This window comes from Poecilia reticulata, linkage group LG11 (assembly GCF_000633615.1).
Source record: "Poecilia reticulata strain Guanapo linkage group LG11, Guppy_female_1.0+MT, whole genome shotgun sequence".
NCBI lineage: Eukaryota > Metazoa > Chordata > Actinopteri > Cyprinodontiformes > Poeciliidae > Poecilia > Poecilia reticulata.
In genome coordinates this window covers 20791383-20818489 of record NC_024341.1, presented here as the reverse complement: position 1 = coordinate 20818489, position 27107 = coordinate 20791383, and the positions used below count along the sequence as shown (strand labels likewise).

The 27107-nt window shown below is 39.5% G+C and overlaps 3 protein-coding genes across 6 annotated transcripts; 1 reads left to right on the top strand and 2 right to left on the bottom strand.

Moving 5' to 3' along the window:
- Positions 1–448: 448 nt before the first annotated feature.
- On the top strand, positions 449–11706 carry clk2a (CDC-like kinase 2a). Of its 3 annotated transcripts, none has more exons than XM_008422471.2 (13): positions 449–625; positions 2469–2656; positions 3578–3857; positions 4926–5016; positions 5785–5851; positions 6534–6650; positions 7489–7655; positions 8496–8590; positions 8746–8875; positions 9203–9285; positions 9520–9599; positions 10154–10244; positions 10366–11706. In XM_008422471.2, the coding sequence occupies exons 2-13, from the start codon at positions 2469–2471 to the stop codon at positions 10552–10554; spliced, it is 1578 nt and encodes a 525-aa protein (XP_008420693.1). In that variant the 5' UTR covers positions 449–625; the 3' UTR covers positions 10555–11706. The 3 variants fall into 3 exon arrangements, with proteins under 3 accessions (XP_008420693.1, XP_008420691.1, XP_017162986.1); XM_008422469.2 differs by having other exon boundaries at positions 3545–3857; XM_017307497.1 differs by lacking the exons at positions 449–625; positions 2469–2656; positions 4926–5016 and having other exon boundaries at positions 3768–3857.
- Positions 11707–14903: 3197 nt separating this feature from the next.
- On the bottom strand, positions 14904–17392 carry dnajc8 (DnaJ (Hsp40) homolog, subfamily C, member 8). The gene is made up of 9 exons (XM_008422463.1): positions 17283–17392; positions 16762–16863; positions 16603–16659; positions 16368–16434; positions 16086–16180; positions 15925–15996; positions 15739–15830; positions 15549–15624; positions 14904–15466 (listed from the first exon to the last, which is right to left on the bottom strand). The coding sequence occupies exons 1-9, from the start codon at positions 17352–17354 to the stop codon at positions 15347–15349; spliced, it is 753 nt and encodes a 250-aa protein (XP_008420685.1). The 5' UTR covers positions 17355–17392; the 3' UTR covers positions 14904–15346.
- An 851-nt stretch (positions 17393–18243) lies between these two features.
- On the bottom strand, positions 18244–26853 carry LOC103472671 (heterogeneous nuclear ribonucleoprotein R). 2 transcript variants are annotated; one of them, XM_017307609.1, is made up of 15 exons: positions 26667–26853; positions 25822–25982; positions 25608–25726; positions 25409–25516; positions 25187–25300; positions 24777–24953; positions 24411–24546; positions 24079–24284; positions 23854–24003; positions 23650–23771; positions 22606–23144; positions 20748–20808; positions 19027–19087; positions 18719–18835; positions 18244–18567 (listed from the first exon to the last, which is right to left on the bottom strand). In XM_017307609.1, the coding sequence occupies exons 2-12, from the start codon at positions 25976–25978 to the stop codon at positions 20774–20776; spliced, it is 1863 nt and encodes a 620-aa protein (XP_017163098.1). In that variant the 5' UTR covers positions 25979–25982; positions 26667–26853; the 3' UTR covers positions 18244–18567; positions 18719–18835; positions 19027–19087; positions 20748–20773. The 2 variants fall into 2 exon arrangements, with proteins under 2 accessions (XP_017163098.1, XP_008420683.1); XM_008422461.2 differs by lacking the exons at positions 18244–18567; positions 18719–18835; positions 19027–19087; positions 20748–20808 and having other exon boundaries at positions 21717–23144.
- Between the last annotated feature and the right edge of the window lie 254 nt (positions 26854–27107).

Here is a 27107-nt window from a genome sequence, read left to right as displayed (position 1 = left end):
GCCATAATTACAGTTATATTTTGAGAAAAAAACATACAAACAGTGAAGTATGGGAGTGGCAGCATCATGGTGTTTGGCTGTTTTGAAGCAAGAGGAACTGGTGCACTTCATAAAATGAATTTCCACGAGGAAATAACATGATGAGGCAATATTTCAAGACATAAGCCAGAAAACTGAAGCTTGGATGCAAAAGGGTCTTCAAGTTACTCCAGTTCTCTGAGGAGGAATGGGGCAGAATTTCAGCAAACCATTGTTAGAAGTGTGTGTAAGGAAAAAGACAATGCAACCAAACATTGTGGAACTGTATGCAAACTTCTGATTTTGAATACATTATTGTGGCATTTTGCAAACAAGTATTATTTTTGTTCATTCTCTCCGACCTAAAACTAGATATGTTTTTTTTCAAACCTTATTTGTAGCTTATATTTGAACAGTACTGTCTCTGAGCGCAGGGAGGCGTTACAGCCTTTCCAGTTTGAACCAGAACTTGCTTTGCTGGACTGAACGTTGGCTACGCGATAGCAAAGTAGCGCTTAACATCGGGCCAGCAACAAGATAGTGAAGAAACCCAAACGCCACCACGGATTTTTTATGGGACAAACGCACAGGCCTCGCTGCGAAAACGGTTAATACCTATTTTTAATCTTCTTCTAACCAGTTTCACACCAGTTAAACCGCCGCTAGCACACCCGCTAGCATTAGTTGCTGTGGAGCTAAGATGGCGGTGAAATTATTTACATTAGCTAGTGGCTAGTATAGCACCTAGGCTGCTGCTGCTTCGCTCTATAAGCCAGCTTATGTTTTGTGTTTATGTTTTATATTATGGTTCTTGCGTATATTATTAGCACCAAATTGAATTTTTATAAAATTGAAGCGAAATGTCGTGGTTGGAGTGTGGTACGTCAAACACATAGGTTGTAAGCTCTTGTTATTTTATGAGCCAGGGATTCGAAAATGAATCCTATTTAATTAAATATGTCCACATAAATATGTGTTAAAATATCAAATCGACACATTGGGGATATGTTTTCTCTTTACACTTGTATAAAGCTATGAAGTAAAAAAAAAAAAATTATTTAAAACATGCAGCGGCGTTATATATACATGCATTTTTGCATGTGTCCACATATTTGCGAGTCTAGCTCCAACATGCCTCTCCAGCAGATGCTATTTTTGCTCCAAGGCTCTCTGCTTCCACTTGGTAGAGGTTGCACTGCAGACGGGTGCGTGGGTTTGCTGTGAGATGTGATTATGTCCAAGACAAAAATAATATTTAGGCTATTATTCTACACACTAAAGTTTCAACATGAGGAATGTTTTTGTATTCATTTTTGAGTAATACTTTGGTTTCGATTGACGTCTTGTTGGCAGTAGAGTCCTATGAACAAAGTGTGTAATGACAGTTTTACATCCGGTTTAATTTAATTTGATAATATAATCTGCAACCTCTCAGGGCCGCATCTAGAAAGTTCTCCAATGGGGGGGCCTCAAGCCATCTTGGAAAACGTCACCAACAGTATTAAAGGATTTTTATCCAGCAATCAATTAGTGGTGCACAATATTAGGAAAACATGACATTTTGATGTTATTATTATTAAATATTGGTGGTGACAGTGGTGAAGCACTTATAATGTTCTCTCCACTCTTTATTAGCTTTGTGTGCAAGTCCTTCCAAGCAGCCAAAAGTCATTGGCAAGCAGATATTTCTCTTCACGGCATCTGAAATATTGTACCAAATATTGGATACAAGCAGTCATTTGCAACTGTGGTATTGCAATGACATTGTTACCATACATGAGCGATGAGAGGCCAGGACTGAGTGATACCCAGTGACTTATCTTCTTCTGTTTTGCATATTTGTGAAGACTTTGTTGTTTTGGCTGGATTGGTTTTGTCAATAGGTATTGTGGGTCAGTTGTTTCCCACCCATAGCCATCTTGTAACCAATGTACTGAAACTATGGGATATTAGTTTGTTTTCTTGGTGTAACAATAATTATTAATCAATTATATATGTAATTATAAATCTGTTTTCTGAAGATTTTCTGCTTGAGAATAGAAAAAGCCTATGTTGTCCCTAAATGGGGAAACTCCAGTTTTAGTAATTATGACCGTTTCCAGATATCTGCCTAGTTTGAGCCACTTGACTCTTATGAAATTTGACAAATTACGAACCTGAAATTAAAAGTAAAGTACCCCATGTACACATTTACTCTTACATCCACAGCTCTCAAAGGAGCACCTAGCGACACGTGTTCTTTTTAATTAAATTGCGAGTTTGAATACACCAAAACTGTAAATGTAGGAAGTAACAAAGTGGCGAAATGTCCAGCATCCCTCAACGATCTAATATTAGATCTCAGATGCTGACATTAAATAATGTATCTCAGTGTAATCTTGGCTGCATATTGTCAGTGTGTTGTTTTTTTTTTACCTTAAAATACTTTTTTCTTTCTATCAACTCCCTAGATGCCTCACAATAGACGATACACATCTTCAGACAGAGATAGTCGAACCAGCTATCCAGACAGATACAGAGACAGAGGACGAAGATATCGACACAGAAGGACACCCACTAACTCCACCAGCAGTGACAGAGATCGTGACAGAAGGGGACGAGGGCACCGACAAGAAGGAAGCTATCTACGCTCAAGGAGGTACGAGCTGCATTGTGGAAAACGTGTTCAGCGTGTTCTGCTGTAAAGGAGGAGTGAGACGGTGACCAGAATCGCTCGGTTTCATCTTCGACCGACCCTGAATGTGGTCGGAAATTAGAAACGCAATCTTAATTTTGATCAGCAGCGTGTCGGGGTGATAACAAGACTCCTTGTGGGAGCAGAACTAAACTACTTTCAGTATCAGTGGGTGATTTTAAAAATGTTAGAGGAAGTGCACGATGTGTAAAAAGCGGCTGGAGGGGAAGCTATTTTAAAGCCGGCATATTTATTGTTCCTTAAACTGTAACTTTATTTACAGCAAAGTTATTTAACTTTTCTGTAAATAACTTTATGGCAAATTAAAATCATTTTACAGCAACTTTGAGGGAAATAATTTTGCAGCAAAGTTATTTTGTTTTGTCCTTTGAAGAGTCCAGATTTATGGGAATATTTTAGAAATTTTAAGGTTCTGTTTACTTTACAGGGAATATACAGAGGGAAGTATAGGTTTACTTCTGCACTTCTGAAATGTCAGCTTTTAATAATGTTCTGAGATTTTTGTGAAATCCTACTTAACTGCAGAGCTGTGTAACACAGACTGCTCTCTGTAGACGGGGTTACCTCCTCGGGTTCAAAACTAAATAATTCATTATGACAGGCTTTTTTTAAAGTTAAAAAACACTTACATGAATCTTTTAACAATGTAGCATGTGTAAAGACTTTGTTTATGGAGAAAGTAAAATAATCTAATGTTAGTTCCTGAAGAGATTTTGAAGTCGAACAGAATTGTAATCTGGAAGTCAGTGTGTTGCTTAATTTGTGATTGGTGAATCTTGTGTTTAATAGCATGAGCTTCTGTTTTTTTTTTTTTTTTCCTTCTGTTTTTAGAACACAGCATTTTGTCTGTGTGTCTCTGTGCAGCCGCAGCTATGACAATCGCTCAACAGAACACCGGCCGTTCGACAGAAGATACTATGAGGGATACAGACGATTGGACCAGAGCCGTGAGCGGGACAGGGACAGGGAGCCGCACGGAGCAGCCGAAAGCTATTATCCTCGAGATTTCTCCCCGAACATGTACGACTACCGACATGGCCGCGAGAGAGAGCGTGAGCGGGACGACTCGTACCGGCGGAAGGGCAGCAGGCGTAAGCACAAACGAAGGCGGCGTAGAACCAGGTCCTATAGCCCCTCGTCCTCGGTGAGTACGACTCGCTTTAGCTCCTCAACCTTTCCCTCCAGCTCTAGTTTCTTTCTGCTCTGTCTCTGTCTGTCTTTCTCTAACCATTTTTCTTGACAGCACATGGACTTGGTAAGTATTACATTCTTTATGATTTGTTTTATTTACTTGGTTTTTGCTAATACAGGTTACTCTGTTTATTTCTTTTCTTTTCTCTTCTTTTTTTTGGAAGAGCATTTTCATTTTTGGTTAAATTTCTGTGAGGAATAGTTCAATTTCTCTTTCATATCCATACACACTTTTGAACTCAGATTCTATTCTCTGACTACTCTGTCCTTATTATTTTATTCATGCTAAATATTTAAAATGTGTATAAAATGTTAAAACTATGTTTTTTTTTATTCTAGTTGCTTTTGGGAATATTAGAATAACAGTTTTTGGCAATTATTAGAATTTAATTAAACAAATCCTGTAAAAAAAATGAAAATGTTCTGCCAAGGACAATGAGAAATTTAGATTTTAATAGTTGGATTTATTGATATTACTCTTTTTTTTTCTCTCTCTTTTCTTTTGTGGATAAATCAGACCTGATGATGAGATTGTAGTTTGAGTTGGGGGGGGGATAGAATCTGCTCTAGTGAAATGTTGGGATTGTTTTTAAAAATGTTTCCATGCTGTTTAATCTGAAATCTGCCCCAGATGTTATGCATCAGGTTTTTATCACTGTCTTATCTTGGTGTTTTTGAGTTGATGAATGGATATGCAGGTTGCTTCCTTGTTTTGTAAGCAACTCTGGTTTAAACTTAGAGGGTGGGAAGAGGAGCAGAGGACAACATGTGATCTTTGACTTGTTCCCTTGCACTATATCCCTATCGTTTTTATATTACTCCTACACGTGGTGTCAAACGTGAATCGCCCCATGACCACGAAACCCACCTACAACCACAACAACTACCACCACCACCACCACCACCACCACCCTCTTCCTCCCTCCTCATCCACCTGTGCCGCCTGATGCCACGGCTGCCTCTGAAATGCCCCCTTCGGCCGTGCTCTGACCTGCTGATGGCGGTTCGGGTGTGAAAACAGCGGAGCGGCAGTCGGACACGAGCACTGAGTGTGAGGGACGACGAGGAAGGGCACCTGATCTGTCGGAGTGGGGACGTCCTGCAAGAGAGATGTACTCACTGCCACTACTCTATCGTAACCCTTCTGCATATGAGTATTATCATAGAGCATTTACATGACATGGAAGTGCCTGATGATGATGCCTTGCTAGAATGCTCTCCGCTCCAGCTGAAGCAGCAGGGTGGACTGCAAATTGTCGATGAATGTTTTTTTAGGGGGATTTATAGAAGGATTTTAAGCTGTGGAGCATCTTTTTGTGTTTCACAGGTTATTTGATTTTCCCTAAACATTGAACCCAATTTGTAGCTGTTTTGTGTCTGTTCTGATTTAGCTTATAATAAGTTACGGAGTCTAGATCTGTAACCTAAGTTTTTCCTCGCTGCAACGGTATAATTTATTTATTTTGTTATAGTGGAGAACTTAAACGGGACATCTGTATTTAGAAATGACGCAGTCAAAACGTTTTGTAGAAGTAATTTTGTTTAGAAGTACTTTCAGAAGAGTATTTTGATCTTATTTTAAATGTTAGCCTTTTTTTTTTTCCTAAACAGAAGCCAACACAATCTAAAAAAAAGATGTCCTTTGACCTTCAGTAGCTGCAAATTGGTCACTAAAGCTCCTGTTGTATTAAACAGATGCTGCACATTTTAATCAGATTCAACAGGCAGCTGTTGTAGGAAGGGGATGGGCGCTAGCACAGATTCGCCTGTCTGCACTTTAACGTGACGTTTCCCTCCCTGTGTCCACATGTCTAATACTGTCGCTCTTTCTTTTTCCACTTCCCCATGTCTTTTCCTTTTCTGTCTTCATTGTGTTGCAGACGAGGTTGTCAGCACTTTGGGGGAAGGCACCTTTGGGAGGGTGATGCGCTGCATTGACCATCGCAGGTGGGTTTTTCCCCTGTAATTAGGAAATAAAACAGCTTTTAGCCTCTGTTACTGTGTTATTTATTCAGTTTTAGTTTTGTAAGGCAATTTGGGAAAGAGCGTAGACATAAAAATGTTTCTACATCATGTCTTTCACTTAAAAGTCTTGAAAGTGCCCCCTAAAAAGTTTTCACAGCCCTGGATTGTCTTTTTTGACATTAGTGTTACAACATAAGTGTACTGGACAAGCACATAGCTGCTCTAACCTGACCAGGGAAACTGGTCAGAGTGGTTGGGGAGATGGATGAAGCAGTGCTGGAAGAAAACCTGAAATGGGACAATTTAAATTCAAAAACACTTTATTGATCTCAAAGGGAAATTAAACGTTGTAACTCATAAACATACAGAGTTAAAATGGAGTGGTTACGTGCTAGAATGACCTAGTCAAAGTCTAATTGATAATCAAGCCTTGTTAATAAAGGCTTGAAAATCGGTGTTCACAGTTACTTTGCATTCTGTTGGAGTTTTTTTTTTTTTTTTTTTAAGATTATTGGTCTAAAAAAAATATGCATATCTTTTTCCTTCTACTTTACAATAAAGCACTAAAGTACCAACAAAATGAACTAGAGATTTTGACAAGAATCTCGCAGAGAAGATTTGGGAGCTGGTTGAATAAGACACATTTTGATAATTTTTCTTACAGGGGAGGAGCTCATATTGCTCTGAAAATCATCAAGAATGTTGAGAAGTACAAGGAAGCAGCTCGACTTGAGATTAACGTTTTAGAGAAGATAAATGAAAAGGATCCTGATAACAGATTGTAAGTGTTCAAGTAAATATGATTTTTTTCTCTTTTTTTTTTTTTACACAAATGCATTTACCATATTTTCCGCACTATAAGGCGCACCTAAAAACCTTCAATTTCCTCAAAAGCCGACAGTGCGCCTTATAATCCAGTGCGCCTTATATATGGACCAATATTGAGCCACAGCAGGTCTAGCTAGCAACTATGGTAAGAAGCCGCCGACTTCATTTTCCCCGTAGAAGAAGAGGTGCGCGGTGCATGCTGGGATAGTTGTCAGAACGCTGGTTTGTTAATAAAGTTTGATAATACATTTAAAGCCCAGGGAGGGAGGGGCAGGGGAAGAGAGACAGAGACTGCGGCGGCAGCGTGTCGGTTGGTCTGCGTTACCCAGAAAGCAGTTGGGCACAATATCGCAACACCAACACTGTGAGTGAAACAACGACTGGGGCAGATTACTATATAAAGTACTAGGGGACCACTTCTTTACAAATGTGGATGTGTAATAATAGAGTATGGAACAAATTGGCAACCCAAACTGAAGCGTCTATTCTATGCGCTTTATATATGAAAAAAGTTTTAAAATGGGCCATTCATTGAAGGTATGCCTTATAATCCGGTGCGCCTTATAGTGCGGAAAATACGGTAAATTCTAACAAAATGGCAAGCACAATGATGAAGAAATTATCATTTGATTACCGGTAGATTTAACAAACTTGACAGAAGTCATCCATCTTTAATGGGAACTATTTTGATGATGTGTAATTCTCAACGTTTTTAAAACTGCTTTATTTTTGCAGTTGTGTGTTGGGGGAATAACTGATGCATCTTTGGTTTTGTTCTCTTTGCTTTGCAGCTTGTGTGTACAGATGTACGACTGGTTTGACTACCACGGTCATATGTGTATCTCCTTTGAGCTGCTAGCTCTGAGCACTTTCGACTTCCTAAAGGAAAACAACTATCTACCCTACTCAATTGGTCAAGTCAGACACATGGCCTACCAGCTCTGTCTTGCTGTGAAATGTAAGTCACTTTTTTTTTTGTCATGAGAATCTTTGACCAGGATTCACACACAGTTCTGGAAAATATGGGAAAAATCCTTTCTACCATTTTTTTTTTTTTACAGACTTGGAGCTGTTTCTTTTTTTAGATGCCATGATGTATCTCCCTAAATTATACTTTTCTATTTTTCCATGTTTTAAGATGTCAAAACATTTGCTTTTAAAAGATTTGAGCTTTAGACCGGATGTGTGTATTTTTAAAACCAGAAGCCTTCCTCTGTGACGTGGTTCATGATTTAGAGAACACAGCCATAATAACTAAGCACATTATTTATAAGCTCAAAGATCTGGAAAATCTAAAAATGGAGAAAAAAAATGTTTTTTTTTTTAAGTGAAAAATGTGTAGGAACTTTGTTTAAAAAAGGATTATGAAAGGATTATGAATGCAATCTGCTTGCTTAAATTATTATAAATTTTTTTATTCCATAAACGTCAGTGAAAAAATTATTAATGTTTCTGTCTGTATGTAAGTGGATAAATATTGGTGATAATTGGTGGAACAATTTTTCTAAATGCATTATCTAAATGGACCTCATTTATTAACTGATTAAAGGACAACAGTTTATATTTTAGAGTTTTTTTTTATGCATGTAAATGTTTATGATTTACTCTGTGTATTTTTATCTGAGTGTTTTTTAACATTTGGTGTTTAAAAAAAAAAGTAAATGATTTAATATAAACTATATGAATACATTTCTCTCGTAAGAAGAAGAGGGTTTGTTATACAAAATGATAACTTTATAATGCTTTTTAGATTTGAGATACTAAAAAAGCCGTCCTTTTCTTTCTCTTTTTTCTGTAGTTCTTCATGATAATAAACTGACACACACAGATCTGAAGCCAGAAAACATCCTGTTTGTCAACTCTGACTTCACGATGACGTATAACGTCGAGAAGGTAAGAGCACACGGTGAACAAGAGCCTGCATGGCATCACATAAATTTAAAGAAAATGTTATTTTAAATATGAGTAATTGTTTTTTTTTTGTGGGGCTCATGTCCATCTTAAGCTTGGTGGGCGTCTACTCATTTATTAATTGTCGTGTTTCGCAGAAACGAGAAGAGCGAACCGTCAAAAGCACAGCAGTGCGAGTCGTGGACTTTGGCAGTGCCACTTTTGACCACGAGCACCACAGCACCATCGTGTCGACGAGGCATTACCGTGCCCCCGAGGTGATATTAGGTGAGCTGATGTAATAGGCGACTGTGTTTATGTGTTTACACGAGACACATACTCAGTGGGAATGCTTTTGGAAATGCACAGACATGGTGCGACCGAGTTGTTTCCATGTTTGAAATGAAAACAAAGATTTTTTCTTAATAACATAGGAATCACTTGGAATCCCTTCTACGACCTCAATCATAGTTTCTCTGTTGAAAGTGAAGTGAAAACCTTAAATAATGAGGCAACATGATGATTATAAAATGTTGAGTTATTTATGTATTTACAATAATTACTCATTATATGACACCTGTCTTTAATTTAAATACATTCTATTGTTTACTTTAGAACTAGGCTGGAGTCACCCCTGTGATGTCTGGAGTATCGGCTGCATCCTGTTTGAGTACTACTTGGGCTTCACCTTGTTCCAGGTAAACATTTGATCATTCCAGCAAACTTGATTCATTTCAATGTCCATGACTTTCAGGCGTTCTTTCAGTTTGTAGAAGCAAACAATCTTGTGGATTGTGTGAACTAAATTCCAGTCACCCTTAAAGGAATGCACTCTTTGTTTTTTGTTTTTTTTTAAGCATAATTTCTGCGAGAGCATAACTATTAAAATATTTTCCTGAAATGTCATCATTTGTTTGTCGTCCGTCCTCCAGACTCATGACAACAGAGAGCATTTGGCCATGATGGAAAGAATCCTGGGTCCAGTGCCCTCAAGGATGATTCGTAAGACCAGGTGAGAAAAATGCGACGTGTTTTTGAGACGTTAAAGGGGCGGTGTTATGTGAAATCAACATTTATTGAGCTTTTCATCATGTCATCAAAAACATACCCKGACTGTTGCCTTGATTCTGTCGSGCATATTTGAGAAATCCTTTAATCTCCATGGCAACCATTCAGCTGTGCACATCGCTGCGGTGTCCAAGCTTCTGAGCTCCTGCCTCACAGAGCAGCACTCGGCTCCTTCAGACTAGCCAGCAGCAATTAGCAAACACCTGGCGGAACTGTGCATCAGCTGAGCTCGTCATACGAGCTGGTAAAAACGTTGAAGGATTAAATAGAGGAGTAAAGTGATAACTTCCTGAAAGCAGAGCTTCAGAAAGAGCAGGAGTTTTTATAGAGACAGAGGCCCAATTTCAAGGTGCTAAATTACAATGTCAAGTGTTATATTTGCTGTGTGCAGCATTTTTAAAGCAAGTGAAAATACACAACGCTGCCCCTKTAATGTTCCTGTTGCATGTAGCGTGTTGTCTACATTCCTAAAGCTGCYCACACACATTCATCCCTCAGGAAGCAGAAGTATTTCTATCGCGGACGACTAGATTGGGACGAGAGCTCGTCGGCGGGAAAATATGTCAGAGAAAACTGCAAGCCGCTGCGGGTAGGTGGGAGCATTTGCAAAAAAAAACCCCAGTGCGCAGCGTCGAAGTAACGGGGGACGTTTGGCGTCGTGTCTGCCCGCTTTCATTGCTCCCCCGTCTGTTTCTCTGCTTCCTCACCAGCGGTACCTGCTGTCCGAAGCAGAGGAGCACCACCAGTTGTTTGACCTGATTGAAAGCATGCTGGAGTACGAGCCGTCCAAGAGGCTGACGCTGTCGGACTCCCTCAAGCACCCTTTCTTCGAGAACAGTGGCACCGGCGAGGCGGCCGGCAGCAAGAACTGGGAGGGCAACCGCGACATCAGCCGGTGACCTTTGCTCTTCACGGACCGACTGACAGTGGAGATCAGCAGCTGAACTGTTCAGTTAACCTTGGACTGGAGATTCTGGGATGGGCGATAACAGCATGGACACCTTGACTTCCTGCTCCTCCAGCACGACCTTCCCCTGTTCTTTCCCGTCGGCACAAGTGGCATGTTTTATTTTATTTATTTTTTTTTGCAGCAGAGAGACCAAAATAAGCAGTACAAGGCTGGAGAAGAGTCGAATCTTTTCTAGTGATCGRCAGCCCAAGAAACAAGGCTGAATAAAATTGAAGGTGAAAGATGTGTACCCAAACAGCCCTCTATGCAGCTTCTGTCTTCCTGTCGACTGGGGAACACCTCTCTTCCCGCTGTCCGAAGAAAATGACGCCATCGACACTCTCCGTCTCTAAAACACGAATCRGTTCGGAAGCAGAAATCTCYCCCAGTGCCGAAGTCYGGGAAAAGGGTAAAAAGGAGATAGATAGCTAGCTGTATAATCAGTATCTCAGCCACAAACTTTCTAATTCTCTAAAAAGAGCAAATATACACAAAATATTCGCTTTCTTTGGAATCTGGAGCATAAACATGCGTCCCATGTTTTTGTTAACATTGTCGATGAGCCGTTGCTTTGCATTCTTTTAATATTTCATGTCTAAAAAAAAAAAGAAGAAAAAATTAGATTGACCCCTCTACGAAAGCTGACCCAGTTGGCGGGTCGTTGGACACTCCTCACATCGGCCTCTCTGTAGCCTGACTTATTTACCCGTTTGTTTTGTTATGCATTGTTTTTCTAAGTGTGAGTGTTTATTTTTGTGTGTATGCGTGTGTGTGTGTGTGTGCGTGATCGAGCATATTGATGTGAATGAGGATGGGTGATGCGTTTATGTTCAGCTCTACAGTTAAGTTGAGCGTTATTCTTGGGGGTCGTTCTCATAAAAAACAAAACTGCCTTTTCCACACTTCACGTGAGAAGTCTCTACATTAGGGTTAAGCACACAGCTCCGATCGGTGGTATTTATTTTCCCAGTTCCTATTATAGGTCGTAGTCCACATTATCCTCCTGAATGTGACTTGTTTTTTTTTGTATGAAATGAAAGCGTATATAATGCTGTACATATGTATTATTGTGTAGAATTAAAGTCTTCTTTGCCAAAGGTTACCAATGCTCTGAGCAGTTTGAGCCTCTGGCGGTTTGAATGTTCAGTCTTTAAATGCTGTGTCAGAGTCCATCTGCTTATTGACGGCTTTTTAAACGTAATGGGGGAAAAAAAAGTCAATAATCTGTAATCACRGATTATTGATTATTGACAAGTAATTAGTCATTTCAAATTCAAAATTGATCCAAAGCTCATATTAAGGATTTTTTTTTTAAGTCTGAACCTGTAGATATTTCAGTGGTGTCTTGTTGAGTCCTTCTGGAAGTAACTTGTGTTTTATTCCTCTCCTAAAATAAACTCAGCAGCCGTGTCATGAGCCAGGGATTAAGAAATGTGGATGATCTGCAGCGGCAGCAGAAGTCGAGGAGGCGGCGCACCTGGTCCATCTGTTGGTAATCTTCCTGTTGCTCTATTAACCTCTCACATTCTCTTTATTTATAACTCGCTTAATATTTAAAGATGGCGCCTTCCGGCTTTTGTTTACATTGGACTTTTTTTTTTTTTTTTTACTTTAAGCTTAGCTTTGCATTAAAAGTACATTGCTTTGTAATAGTGTTCACACCTTTTGGAGCCTCTTTATGTAAAGTTTAATGTATGTAAGACACCAAAATGAACTAGAGCATTGTGAAGTAGAAGGAAAATGATCCATGGTTTTAATTTACAAATAAAACTGAAACGTGTGGCATGCCTTTTTATGCAGTTCCCCCAGAGTCAATAATTTGTAGATCCAGTCTTTAGGATTACAATTCTACCAACTTTGGTAGTCTGCCCATTATTCCTGGATTTTACTCTAACAGATGTATATCTTTTGATCGAAATCATTTCACAATATAATTTAGTGTCATCGTTTTGTTTTCTCTGTCTTTATGTTTATTTTGCTCCATCCATCTTCCAAGATGTATCCCCACAGCCTGACACTGCCACTACCAYGTTTCATTTGTAGCTTTTTCTTCCACAGTATTGGGCATTTATGCTGGTCGTATGTATGTGAAAAAATATTTTGGTTTCATCTGACCGGAGCAGCTTCTTCCACTGTTATTCTTGTGCAAACTGTTTATTTTTTATTGATCTCGGCTTAAGAGGGTCTGAATAAAAACACATGCCAGACCTTTCAGGTTTTTTATTGGTAAGAAATATCGCAATTTTTGCTCTCCTCTGTGTTTGTGTCCCGTAAACCCCCAGGAAACTTATAGCGAGACAAAATGTGAGCAGGTTCCACTTTTCACTTCACTTTTGCAGCTCGGGTTTTTGAAGCTTTAATAACGCCAGACTTGTCTCTCCAGCAGAACTRTACGGCTTTTGCCGAGGATTTGTGGAGGTGAGGACAACGTCATTTCTTTCCAGACTTGAGTTCAACAGATTTCCTTCAGTCAATGAACCTGTGAATGAAATGTCACTCGGCGTAACGATGTGGGCGCTTAATGCCTCGAGTCAATGAAAACGTCTTTGGAGTAAAAAGACGATCCCTCCTGCGTCATCAAAGCGTCACCTTCTGTCCTTCAGTGTCTTAAAGTTTTACCTGTCTGGCTTGTAATGACACAGTTTTGTCAGTTTTATATATATGTTTGCTAAACTAAATTGATTAAATACATTACAGTTCCTGAAGTAATGTTTTAAAATGGCATTTAGACATAAAATTGTTTTATTCTTTTTACTTGGCAGCTGTGAACACACAGGTCTTTTTCCGGCGCAGATTTGTTTGTGACTCCTGTTAATGAGATGAACGTCTTATGCGTCTTCAGATAATCCTGTCAAACCTTCAAGACCAGCAGAGTCATCAGATGAACCGTCACTAAGTCCAGACAGAGAGGAGGAACGAGCAGAACAACGGGGGAACGGCTCATCAACTGGACATGCTGCTTTTACAGATTTAACAGAGAGCTGAACTGCTCAGGATACATCACAGGTCGGTAGATTTTAGTTTTATTGAAGTAATCTGATGTTAACTAAATAAAAACAGTTAAGCTAGAACAGATTGTGTCGGGGTGTGTTTTATCGATTCGTTACTAAACATTTTCATCTCCCCCCGCAGGTAGACYTCACTTTGAAGCCGGGCAGAGACCGTCTGGAGCTAAATCTACACGCCGACGACTCTGGAAAATGGATTCCTTCATGTCGCTGGGAGCGCCGCTGAAGCAGTTCACCAGCTGCGTGTCCGGCACAAAAAACGCCAAGAAGAGAGGAAGAAGCAAGGGGAGCCAGTCCGTCCGCAGGTTCAGCTTCACGCGCAGGAAGAGCGTCAGCCGGAGGAGAAGCCTTCCCTGCAGCAGCCAGAAGGTCCCAGATTCCTGGCTCAGGGTTTACCAGGAGGAACTGAAGAAAGAGAGGTACGGCAAAAAAAAAAAAAAAAAAAGTTTGGTCTACGTTGAAGACAGGGAAATGTTTATTATTAGAATCTTCTATTTTTATACAGCCATACGTTACTGTCTTGTTATCTGGCTAAGACTCTTTGCCAGGCAGACTGAGCTTAATGAGGATAAGGCTGTACGGTACCTGAATAAGCCGCTTGCCCATGTGCCGCGCCTAATGTGGCTCTGTGTTGTTTGCCAAAGGAAACGTCAGCAGGCCATGATGGCCAAGAAGAACGCCGAGAGAACTGTACGGAAAAATCACTTCAGGAGCCACCACTGCCTTCCAAGGGTAAATAATTACATTTCTTTCTTTTTTTTTTCTTTTTGTTTAATAGGTTGTAATCCTGATTGTGATTGTTTTCTACCAACAGCACACCCCTGCAGCCAGGAAAGCGGCAGCCACAAAGGACGACTCGTTCTTCGGAGCCTTCCAGGGCCTCAGTCTGGACGGGCTGACAGGAGGCGCCGCCGGGTCTCCTGCAGTCTCCGCTGCAGGCGGAGAGCAGTGCAAAGTTATGTGACGTGCATCAGCTAAGGACAGTCAGCAGCTCTGGGAAGATTCCTTACCAAGGAGACCTGCTGCAGAAATCTGTTTAAAGTGACTGATTTTGTTTTGTAATGGAGGGAAGGAAAACAGCTTATGTCGTTTGACATGTTTGTACACTTGAAAAGTCTTTGGACTGTATTCATGCATTTGCCAATCATATGATAAGTTTATAATTGTAGCTTTTTATATATATATATACATATATATATGAACCAAGATTTTTAGGTTTGTAGCTTAAAATCTGAACCAGATCAGAAATGTTTGTATTTCTAATTAAATATAAACTGTAAAGACTACACCATGAGTGTTTGGCATCTTTATTTAGACAAATACATTTACGCTCTACACTTTAAAATACTTTACTGTGCTTTTGTTTTTCTCCAATAGTCCATTTAGCACTGGAAATGCTGATATCCTAAATTAGTTGACACACTTTCACCATATCGTTTCAGATGTGCAATGTCCAAACTTTGCAGTACCAAAACAAACATTTCCCAACTTTGTAGACTGAAGATCGAGCTTTATTAGGGTTCGAAAAACAAGACATTTTTGTTTGTTACATTAATGGAAGATGCATCGTCTCTAACTCTAATCACAAGTATGTACAATAGAAAATGAAGTACAAAACTACATTTGTCGGGATAAGGAGCCTGTCATGTGATGCATCAGATTGCGGCTGTGCTGACTGCAGACAAAAAGGTGGGGATTCACAGAAAATGACTTTAGTTTGACAGTTTTCCAGCATCATTCCCTCTGCTCCATCTTAACTTTTGGGGGTTTGAGGAAAGACCTGTTCTTTTTCTCTTTTCTTTTTCCTTTGGTTTGGAAGGTCCTCCAGCTGTCCACGCGTCCGTCTCGTGATTCCTGCAGAATTTCAAAATGAAATGATTGAAAATACGAAAATCAACTCGATGATCCCAGTATGGATAAACACAGCAAAGCTCACCTCAAAGTTCTTCTGCCATTCTCTTTCCCGCTTTGCCTTCTCYGCTGCCTCGATTTCTTCTTCTCTTGCCCTTTTCCTGGTTAAACAGGATTTATTAAGAATAAAAAACTCACAAGAGGAACATTTAACATGTACCTTTATGCAGTCCTACACACGACAACATCCAGGTTCTAATTACATGGCTCTCTACCTTTCATGCATATCCTTCGCTTCCCTTTCCTTCCTTTTTATTTCAAGCTCAGCAAACAGCTTCATGGTTTGTTTGTACACGGCTTGTCTGAACTGGAAGAAACAAAAAAAAAAAGCGTAACAAAATATCTGTTATATTCATAACTGGTCAACCAGGTAATATCCCCTTAGAGGTTGACTGACTTACCATGTCAGGGTCGTCCTCCTCCACATCCTGCGGTTTCCCGTCTTTCTTTAGTTGCTTCTTTTTCTGCTTTACCTGTTAATGACAGACAATAACTTACAGACGAGATGCAAAAAGGGAGCTGGTGAAATGTGTCTGCAGGTAAGCTGACAGATGCCACTCACCATATGCTCCACATATTCTTTTCCTGCTTGGATCACATCAACTGCTCGCTTCTTCTGTTCAGGCTCCAGTAAGAGTTTGTATGATTTGTCCACAACTGGGAAACAATAAGATATAGCTGTGTGTGTCAAGCTGCATCACCGACCAAAACAGGTTGGTTTTTTTACAGACGCATGCTAATGAGACAGCTGAGTTTGCTTTAACCCGTTTAAAGCAAACAGCAGGATAAAGCTGAATAATGCTACAATCTTTAACAAGCGATATCTGGACAAGAGTATTTATACCTTCAAAAGCTTTCTGTGCTCTCTCGGGGTCATCCTGATTTTTGTCTGGATGGACCAAAATAGATAACTATGCAATAAAAAGAGGGAGATGGAGGTTAAAACATTCATCCGCAGTCTGTACCTGATCATCCATCTGGTGTCAAGTACTTTGAGCGGTCAGTATGACTGGAAAAGTGCTATAMMARKTWARKYCMWTTWAAAWKKWMMAAWTAAAAAAMCCCAAATCTTTTCTTACCGCCCTAAATCTTTTCTTCAGCTCTTCGTCTGTTGCTTCTGGATCAATCTGCAATACCTGAAATTAAACCAATAGCTAGTCACGTTTACGGTGTAAACAAACAATATAAGTCGTATGCTTAAAAAAAAAAATCGGTAAAAACATGAAAACATCTGTTACCTCAAAGGGGTTGAGGTTGAAGTACGATGATCCAGGTCTTAGCAACCTGTCAATCTGCTGCTTAGACGTTAACACAGAGTCCCTCTTTTCAATCTGCTTCACCTGTCGAAAAACATGTCCACAACACAAACCATCAGGATTTATTTAAACAAAACAAAATCACCATGTTCGTGTTTATGTTTGTTATGGAGAAAAGTCTTGTAACAGAACTAAAGTGAAACACTTAAATGACGGCTCTACTATATTMTTTTATTGCATTCGTTTTCTTTTTACGTAATTTGGACTTTGAGTCTGTAATAAAAAAAAATGTATTTGTAAGCAAGTACGAAATAATACAAATGTGTAGTAGTTTGCAGATAAAACAACCCATCAGTAAATGTTAGCATGAGTCGTTAGCTGATGCTCACACCTACTAGGCCTAATATGACCTGAACAATCGCGTTATCGACACAGACTTTTGTAGAAATCAAATAAGGCAGCAAGCTTCTCAAAAACATTGAAAATGTTTKAGTATTTCATACCTCGGTATAAAAGTTTTGAAATAATTCATCCGACACACTCTGAGAGGAAGATTCTCCTCCAGCGGCCGCCATTTTCGCTCAGGTTTACATGTGACGTATTGGGTCATGTGACTCGCAAAACCTTCCAGGGGCAAGGCGTCGAATGTCCGATGACGTCAGATGAGACCGGGACAGCGCAGTTCGTAGTTCAGGGTTTTCTTGTGATTCAATACGGGTCCTTTCTGAACTTCTGACAAACTATTCTGTTGAATATATCCGTCGCCAAAACAAAGTATTCCATTGGTGTAAAAAATATTTAGGTTTATAAACGCCAAAGGTCGCAGTTGGTTTCATAAGACGTTTTAGTTGCCATAACACTTCACGGTGTGTTCTGACACCAGCAACCCTCCCGACCCCACTGAGGGACAAGGGTGCAAGAAAATGGATGGATGGATGGGTGGGTGTGTACTGACGACCAGTCTATTTAGCCTTTTTTCCTAATTTACAAATCTGTAGCTACTCATTGATAATGCTCATTATGTTTATTTTTACATAGTGCCAACTCAAAATAGACCAAAAAAAATAAAATTATGAAACCCAAAAAGACATTAAATGTTACTTATCAAGGTTTGTCCAAAGAGATGTGGGAAGGAACGCTCTCCTGTAGCAGTCAGTCTTGCAGGAAGTAACCTCTGACTGAAGAGGATGCTCAGTTGTAATGTTTTCACAACCAAAGGTGAATTTCACAACTTTTTAAAGGGCCCAGTTAATSGCTTTATACAAGCCAAAACATCCACACTTGATCTTTCCAATACAATCCAAACTGGCCAAAAAAAAATAAATAAAAAAAAAAAAAATATATATATATATAAAGACCAGTATCAGGTCACAGTCATGTCTTAAAAAAKATTAATTTATAAACATAAAATATTGAAACACGGTAATACAGAATTTGATGCACAATTCATTTTTATTTCATTCTCTACAAGGCAACATTTATCAGACTCACCATGTTAAGGTTTTATAAAAAAAAGGTGCAACTGATTACTTAAGACTATTTCATGCATTAAAATTTAGGTTGAAGTTGGGAATAGTTATTGTGAAGGGAGTCGTTTCCCCTTTCGTTCTAAAATAAATTTTAAAAAATTGTTTTAAAAAAATGATCTAGGTTAAAAAGGTAAAAAAATACACATTTTAGATAAAGTACAATTAAAAGCATGGATTTTCCTTTCAATCGTAATTTTTGAAGCTGGATAAGGAGCATAGATTTCTTYATGTTGAGGGGTCTGCTTGTCCTCCTTTCGCCCTTAAATATAGAGAAGAAAACTCAAGTTATTATTTTGACTCATTCTCCAAAACTAAAGCTTACATTTTATTTTCATTCTATGTACACATGGATAAAAAGGTAAATCTTGCTCTGAATAAGTGCTTTTAGATTGTTCACCCTTCTCCCTTACCTTAAGGAAATCTGGTTACCCAAAACTCTGGAGCTCTGTCAGATCCATCTTGAGGTGGGTGAAAACCTGCAACGGATCTGGCTTGCACCAGCTGGAAATCGCTTCTCTGACCTGGAACTAAGACATGGCCACAGACAGAAAGATGCTGATGAATCAGCATGACCATCAATAYCAGATCATGTGCAGAAAGAGGAGTTGTCCCTTTTGGATTCTATTTCTCCAAGGAAAACCCTTTATAACAAACATCTAAAATCAGTTTAAATGGCACGTTTCATTTTTCTGAGAATTAGTTAATAAYGAAGCCTTACCAATCACTTCTTTCCAATTCTGTGAACTCATTCACATGGATGTGGGCAGCTCCTTTACTGCCTGGTGACAAGAGGCAACATAAAACACAGTTCTGATATGAAAATGTGCTTTAAGGACACCGCAGCATTAACAACTAGCCTTCTTTTGTTGCATTCCCCCACACATCCCGCACCCCACTTTTACCAGTGAATTAATGCAGCCCCCATACTGCCATCTGGTGGTGSTGAAAGCTAAAGACACCYATTTTCATGTGCAGCCATTGTTCTGCAATCAGTCAATCTCGGAAATATTTAAATCCGTTTCTCCAGTGATGACCACAAAAAACTGATAATAAGGCTCTCTGCTTCGAACAGACTTGATAATTAACTCAATCTACTAAGAGCTGCCTCGGACAAAGAAAGGGATCACTAGTCACGTTGCATTCATGATGCTGCCCCTAGTGGCCAAGAAGGGTACATATCCAGCTCCTCCTACTTGCAGAATGCCTTTGCAGACAGCTGCAGTGATTTTGGTGCAGTGAGCCAAGATATGCAACACATGTATGCATGATTTCAGTGGCATTGTTTACCAAACCCAAGACATTATGCGATGTTGGTTTTTATTAGAGTTTGAACCAAGGGCAATTTAATTCCTAAAATTGTCCTCAAACTTGTTTTTGTTTTAATGTAAAAACATTAGCAGATTCAAAGGAATACATACTGGTGATACGTTCTATTAATAGCCTAAGCATGGAAAACTTGGACTCATCCTCTTTGAACCTTGATAAAAAGGTACTCTACCGTGCAAAAGATTTTAGTACATAATCTTTAAAAACAGAATTGTTTCAAAGAAGCCAGACTTTCTTGTAGGCTTTTAAATTGGTCTTAGATGGTTCTTCGGACTTTCTGGTGGTCTTATAAAGCTTTCGCTGCTTTGCTTTTCATGTTCAATCTTGATTCTACCAATCATTTAGACAAAAACAGACACTTATCAAGATACCAATATCTTGTTTTCTTTGTGTTATGACGACTCATTTGTGGTTTTGGATATCAGACATGATCAAAGGAAAATTCACTGATTTTTTATTAATGACCAATGATTGATGAATCACAAAAAAAAAAAAAAAAGGTTCCTAAACTCAACGGATGAATGTTTTTTTTTTTTCCTACTCCAACTTGGAAAAGAACCCATTTTAAAAAGGAACTTAATGCATTCTGTTGCAACTGTCCAGAAGAACCTTTAAGTATCTCTAACTGTACTTATCCTAAGGTTTTCAGACAGACAAAAATTTGACTTGGGTAATCAACCCAAACACAGCATCTGTCAGGTTTGAGATGTTTGCAGGATTTCCCCCCCATTTTTTAATGACTTTCAGACACTGTTGATCCTGACAATCGTTTTGTTCTCTACTAGTCTATGTTCATGTAATCCTAAAAGTGAATGAAGGGAGAAAAAACAAACAAAAAAAAAAAAAACAGCAGCATATTCTCAACTCAAGGCATCCTTCGGTAGGACAGGAGAACTGTTGATCAAAACGACTTTTAAAAGATGGCAAGAAAGTCTGAGCTGCACTGGAACAAATTATGAATTGGTGTTTAACTTTTTTGCACAGTAATATCAATAACTGATTATATAAACAAAAAAAAATCAAAAATAAAGAACTAAATTTATGTTCAAGCTTTTGAAGTGATTATAGTCAACTACAGGAGAGGAGGCAGTACTCTGTACAAGGCTGGCTCACCCTCAAGTACCGTTCAGGTGAGTTCCTCACTCTAGTGGTGCCGCTCGCTTTGCTTCTCCACCTAGGCAGGTTGGAATAAGAGGACAGACACATGAAACAAAATACAAAACAATGACACCAACAGGTAAAGGCTAGAGAATTGTTATTCGTCGTGGTTAACACATTCTCTCAGGTGGAGCATTCTGCGAGCGAGATTATGTTTAAACGATGATGAACCTCAAGATGGCCAGATCCGTGGCATCTTTAACAGGAGAGAATAGATTCTCTGAAAGCAACAAGATCAAGTCAAATCAACGTCGAAGATCTATTCCAAGTCAGTGTGCGTCACACTTTGAGTTTAAAGTGCTCACCATTACTCAAACTTGTTCTCAGCTTTTCATTTATTTTACGGTGCACATAGTATGAGTTCATCTGCAACCAACTTCATATTTGAAACAAATGTGTACGACTAGGGAGTTTAAAGAAAATACAAACCTGTTGGAAAAGTCTTTTTTTTTTTTTTTTCCATCAAGTCAGTTAGGAATTGCAGCTGCAAAATGTGATTAGGTCATGTAAACACCTGATAAGCAGCACATATTCTTCAGAGGGATAAATACTGCTTCTTCCTGTGTCTCGAATGGCAGAAGAAAACATTTGGAGAAGGTAGATGACAATAGGTTTAAGAGAACAGTTTGAGAAATGGGAACAATTTTGGGGAATGTTTGTGTGAATTGTTAATTTCACCATCAACAACGGTGTGTGCAGGAAATGCAGCAGTGTTACTGAACAAACATTTGAAGGATAGAAGTTAAAACCCTGTTTAATCCAGACAAGGTCTCCTTTTCTGTTGGACTCTTGCAATTCACGTTTATTTGCGGTTCTCCCTAGAGGGGGAAAAAATTTTGACTTGGGGGGGAGGAGGGGGAGAAAATTCTTCTTTGGAATCAAAGAATCGAAGTTATAGATCAAATCACAACACTGAGTTTGAGGTTCTGACAATGGACTGATGCTCATCTGGGTTTTATTGAAACGGAACAAACGTAAAAGTTATAAATACAAATAACATCAGAGAACAAACTGCTATGGCTCTTAAGGTAAGCCAAACCAATTCCTACGGGGCAAGTTGAAAGAAAACATGGAAGTTATGTTATCAGTTTAAAAAAAGAAAGAAAACACAATTTATCTATCTCTAGAAATGCTAGGCGTACACTTTGGACATTACAAAACTTTTATTCTTTTTTTTCCTTTGGTGGATTCTTTTCTCCACCACTGCAAAAGAAATGAATACGAAGCTCTAACCATATGCATTTATTTACAAGCATGATCCTAAACTACTATAATAAACCACAAATTAAAAGGAGTACAAGAGGGGGAAGGGAAATGAGAGCATGGACAAGAAACTTCCTGCAAGGCCATGTGTTGTATTTAATGTCCAACCAAATTTTTGAGAATGAACGTCCGCTTTTTTGTCAGTGTTCTTTGTTGGCTTTAAAAAGACCAGGAACAAAAATTTCCAATAAAATTGTACTTATTTTTAAAGATGTGTCCCAATGTAACCGCAGGAGTAAGAAATGACCACAACGGTTACGTTCATTTCTTCAGCCAAAAGGATTTCCAGCCAATCGTCTTGAGCCAATTCTGCAGTCTGTCCATTTTTCTGAGATATATGTATATACAGATTTTTTTTTTTCATGAGGGGTGAAGAATAAGAAGAATAAAAAGTCAATCAAAAAATTGTGGCCAATCTCCTTTTTTTTTTCTTTTGTAGTTTTCCTCTTTTTTTTGTTGTTGCCAAATACCTTTAGGTGCAACTACTTCCACTGTTGCCCATAAGAATCCTGTGAAAACTCCATGGTGTCATTACTGTAACCATAGTTACCGGAATAGTCGGCCCCTTGCTGCAGGGGCTGCTGGGCGATGGGCTGGGACCCCCAGTTCTGTTGGTTGTTGGTCTGACGGCGCTTGGAGTCAGGCTGGTTAAATACGTCGGCCTTCCTCTTTCCGCCGACGTTGCCCCCGCGATTGCCTCTGGCACCGCGAGGACCACGGCCCCTCTGAGGCTGGAAGGGCGCGCCCCGTCCTCCTCGAGCGCCGCGCGGGCCACCAAGGGGTGGCCCTCTCTGGGCAAAGCCGCCCCGGCCTCGTGTTGGAGGAGCGCCACGGGCTCTTGGAGGCGGAGGCCCACCCCTGGTGGGGCGAGTACCACGGCTCCTCATGCTGTACATGTCTTCATAGCCGTAGTAAGGGTCTTCATAGCCACCACGGTAGTCATGATAGTCATAGCCATAGTAGTCATCATAGTAGTCCTCATAGCCATAGTAATCAGGGGGATAAGCATAGCCCCCTCGGCCACCACGCCCCCTTCCTCGGCCCGGTGGTGGCATGCGAGGAGGGGGGTAGTAGTAGTAGTCATCATACCTGAGGGGGACATAACTATTAGACCTGTCACACAACTGACCAATCATTAGGGCTGAAACAATTAATCATCAACTGGTTCAGTTTAATTGCTAACTGGAGGATAGACTCAAAAAAAGACCATTTGCTACAAGAAAAATACTCTCAGAGCAGAAATTAAGTCAAAATGATAAAGTTTTATGTTGGGCATTAAAGATAAAAACAACAACAAAAAACTGCTTTGTCTGTAAATATGGTTTACTCAGAACTCAAGTGGCAGTTTTGGTTTCACCCGGTTGGCATACATGGAAGCAATGCTATTGCATTTTAGGCAATAAAATGTTTTTTTGTTTTTTTAAAAAAGGACTTGATTTATTTTAATGCATTTCTAGTATTGTATAAAATAAGTGCTTCAATGCTAAATCTGCAGAATTTGCCAGTTTTTCTATTCCATTCCATTAATCATCAGAATAATTGATTACTGAAGTAATCATTAGCTGAAGCCCTATCAATCATGTCACTGACTCACCCGCCACCCCTGGTGGTCTGACGGGCTGCTTGGCGCTCTTTTCTCTTCTTATCTGGCGGCTTCGCCAGGACGATCTCGATTTCTTCCCCTCCAAGCTCTTTACCATTCATTTCCTCCATAGCCTGAACATCATTAACAACTAATTACTAATTTAAACAGAATCAAATACACAAAAAATCTTCAAACAYGAAAAGAATTTCCAACCTTTACAGCAGCATCCCTATCTTCAAAATGGACAAAAGCGTAATCCTTCAGCTTTTTCACTCGTTCTAGTTTCCCGAACTGAGAGAAGGTTTTCTCCAGAAGCTCCTCTGTCACAGATGTAGCCAGTTTTCTCACAAAGAGCACTTTCACCTGCGATTACAGTAAATACGGTAAGTTCCTGGAAAACACATGACTGGGAATGGATTTTAAATGTGAACCGCTCACTTTTGCCATGACTTCTGGGTCAGGCTCAGCAACAGGGTCGGCCCACTCCACTGTGACCGGGTTCCCCCAAACTTTGACCTTTCCACTCATTAGGCGGCGGCGCGCCTGAGCTGCAGACTTGTGATCTTCGTACTCGAGGAAACAAAAGCCCCGGTTCTTCTTCTTGTCATCTGGCTGGTGATACAAGATCACATCTTGTAGCCCCTCTGTAACATAATTCAAAAGCAGTTTTTGTTACAAACACGATAAGTTTGTGGTTTGTAACACATAATTACAAACCACAAACTTATGAGCTTTTTAAAAGACAATTGTTTCTTTGCAACTGAACAAACCTGTGACTTTGCCAAAGTCTTCTAATATACTGTCTCTTGTCTTGTTCTTTGGAATCGATCCAACAAACAGGCGATTGTTTGCAACAGATATACACACACCCAAGTACTTCCCAGGGCGGATTTCGTGGTTATCACACTGGAAACAAAAACACATTTGCAAAATCTTATCAGATTTTATCTCGTAGAATCTTATCTAGTAGAGGAGATTTTGAGTCAAAGCAGTTTTTCAAAACGTTTATAGGCCAAAACAAAAAGAAATGAAATATAAATGGTCATTACTCGTCCTAGTAGGAAAAAAAATGGCATCAGTTTAGTGACAGCTGAACGACAAAAATCACTCAGTTTGATCGCACAACAACTACTTACAAGCTTCACTGCCTTTTGCGCATCATCTTTGTTACAGTAAGTGATGAAAGCGTAACCCCTGTTCTGACCAGATAGGGGGTCCATCATTAACCTCAGGTCCCAGATGGGACCAGCAGACTCAAACAGTGGCACAAGCTCATCTTCATATAAATCCCTGGGGATCTTTCCAACAAACACCTGAATGAGAACAAAAATACACATTTACAGCTTTAATGTTGAAATGCATGATGAGGTCATTTTATAAGGCAGAGGTTAACAGTGTTGGTTTCAGATTTTGTAGTTTCTCTTTATCCGTCTGACAGAAGAGAGAAGTATTYTTAATTATAGATAATTCAAGTTTGAATTGATTAGAATTTTYCTTTCAGTAATGGCTACAATACAGATATTATTTCTTTAGACCAACTACTGACCTCAGTTCCGATCCCTGGCTGCGTGCCGGTGAACACGCTCTCAGGAGGAGGACCGCCATACTTCCTCTGCCCTGTCGTCACATCCAGAGTGTAGCCTGTCCGCTCCAACAGAGCCTAAAGGTACATACAAAAGAATAATAAAACTGTGTTTGCAGGGGAATGCGACGTCAACATTTACTCTTGGAGTTCTGCACTATAAATCCTACTTAAGTTACTAAATACCTTTATTTTTGATTCATCTGGACCTTTAGTCGACTCCTGTACCTTGCTTCCTTGTTTTTCTCGCTGCCTGTATGTCTTCATGACTCCACAAAGGAAAGCACTTTTATTCTACCAAGAAAAAAAATCCCCACAAATTAGTACAGAYAGCAATAAGTAAAAAAAMCGCTRCTAAAGCAATACTCTGAAACTAAGCAGGCACCTGAACATGGGATAAGTCACTTTCTTTAAATTGCTGCAGGACAGTMAGAGCTCCTTCTTCATTGAACTCTCGCAGAGCATCAATAGCCCTTTCATCCAAGTCAGCATATGCCACCAACCCTGCAGAAAAGAAAAAAAAAAGACATGTTAGCTACAATGAAATGAAACACACTTGACGGTTTGTATTCTTCTTTAGTTCAGTTTTAAATGTCCACCTGTCTGGAAGATGTTATCTAGACTTTCAGCCACTTTCTGAGGAAGCCCAGCATCAAGGAGAGTTTGATAATTTTCTGTATGTGTTGTCGTCACATCCATGGGTTCCTCTTCCTCCTTTGTTGGAGCAGAGCTGCCATTCACCTCAGCAGCAGCCATTCTTCTGCAAGAAAAAAAAGACAAACGATTAAATCTTATTCTGGTCTAAACAATGTAGAATCAGAAATGCATACAAATAAAAATAAGCCAGCAGTAGAAAAAAATAATCTTAAATTCTGGTTCAGCAAAGTTATGATTTTCTTTAAAATAGAGATAATTTATTTTTATAATATAAATTCAGTTTATGGTCTTAAGAACCCAATTATCAAAAATCCATATTTTAATCTGGAATTTCTTAATTATAATAAAAAGTGTGGAATAAGCAAGTTGGAGCAACCTGTAAAGAAAACTSTTCTAATAGTTTTAATAACTGCAAGCAACGTGGTATGGCTTCCGTTTCGAGTTAAAATAGCCCGGGCTCTCACAGAAACCATCGGCACCTACAGTCCCGCCCCCTTCACATGCAAGCCAGCTACTAAGCTAAATGAACACGTTTCTTATGCAAGGTCCATCTTATGCGATAATACTAGATAACCTAGATTATACATACAAACGATCGAATAATTTATTTAGCATATTTCAGCACATTAGCATCGTTCAAGTATGTTTCCATCCTTCCTCCAAGAGCAGGACCAGTTGCTAGCCTCCTAGCTAGGTATGGAAGCTAACAGGCCTCACCGTGCCGAGAGACACCGTCCACAAGCCAAACACACAAAGGGCGCAAAAACAGGTAGTTAGCAAAACTTACGGGCAAAATTCAGGCAGTCAACCACAACGCGCTTCAGGACGTAAAATTTTTCTAATCCCTTACGGACTAAATCAGCAGAAGGACGAGTGTTTGTGTTGAACCCACGAGACAATTTTCCAGACACCAACGGTCTCGTCGTCGGCTCGCCCGAACAACGCAGCCGCTAACCAACCATCGCGAGACATTGAACGAGACCTGATGAAGGGCAATGAGTGTATGGCGGGTTCGATTTTTTATCGAAAGCGACTGTAGGCGCCCTCATGTGGCGAAGAATTGAACAGAACACCTTTAAATGCAACAGCAACCGTCAAAARGAAAGCACTCTTCTACAAACATTGGGAAGTTTTAATGTAAACATTAAAACTTTCTTGCACTTTTTTTATACATTAAACATTTAAACTAAGACAAATATGAGCAAATTTTATCAAAATGAAAAATTTG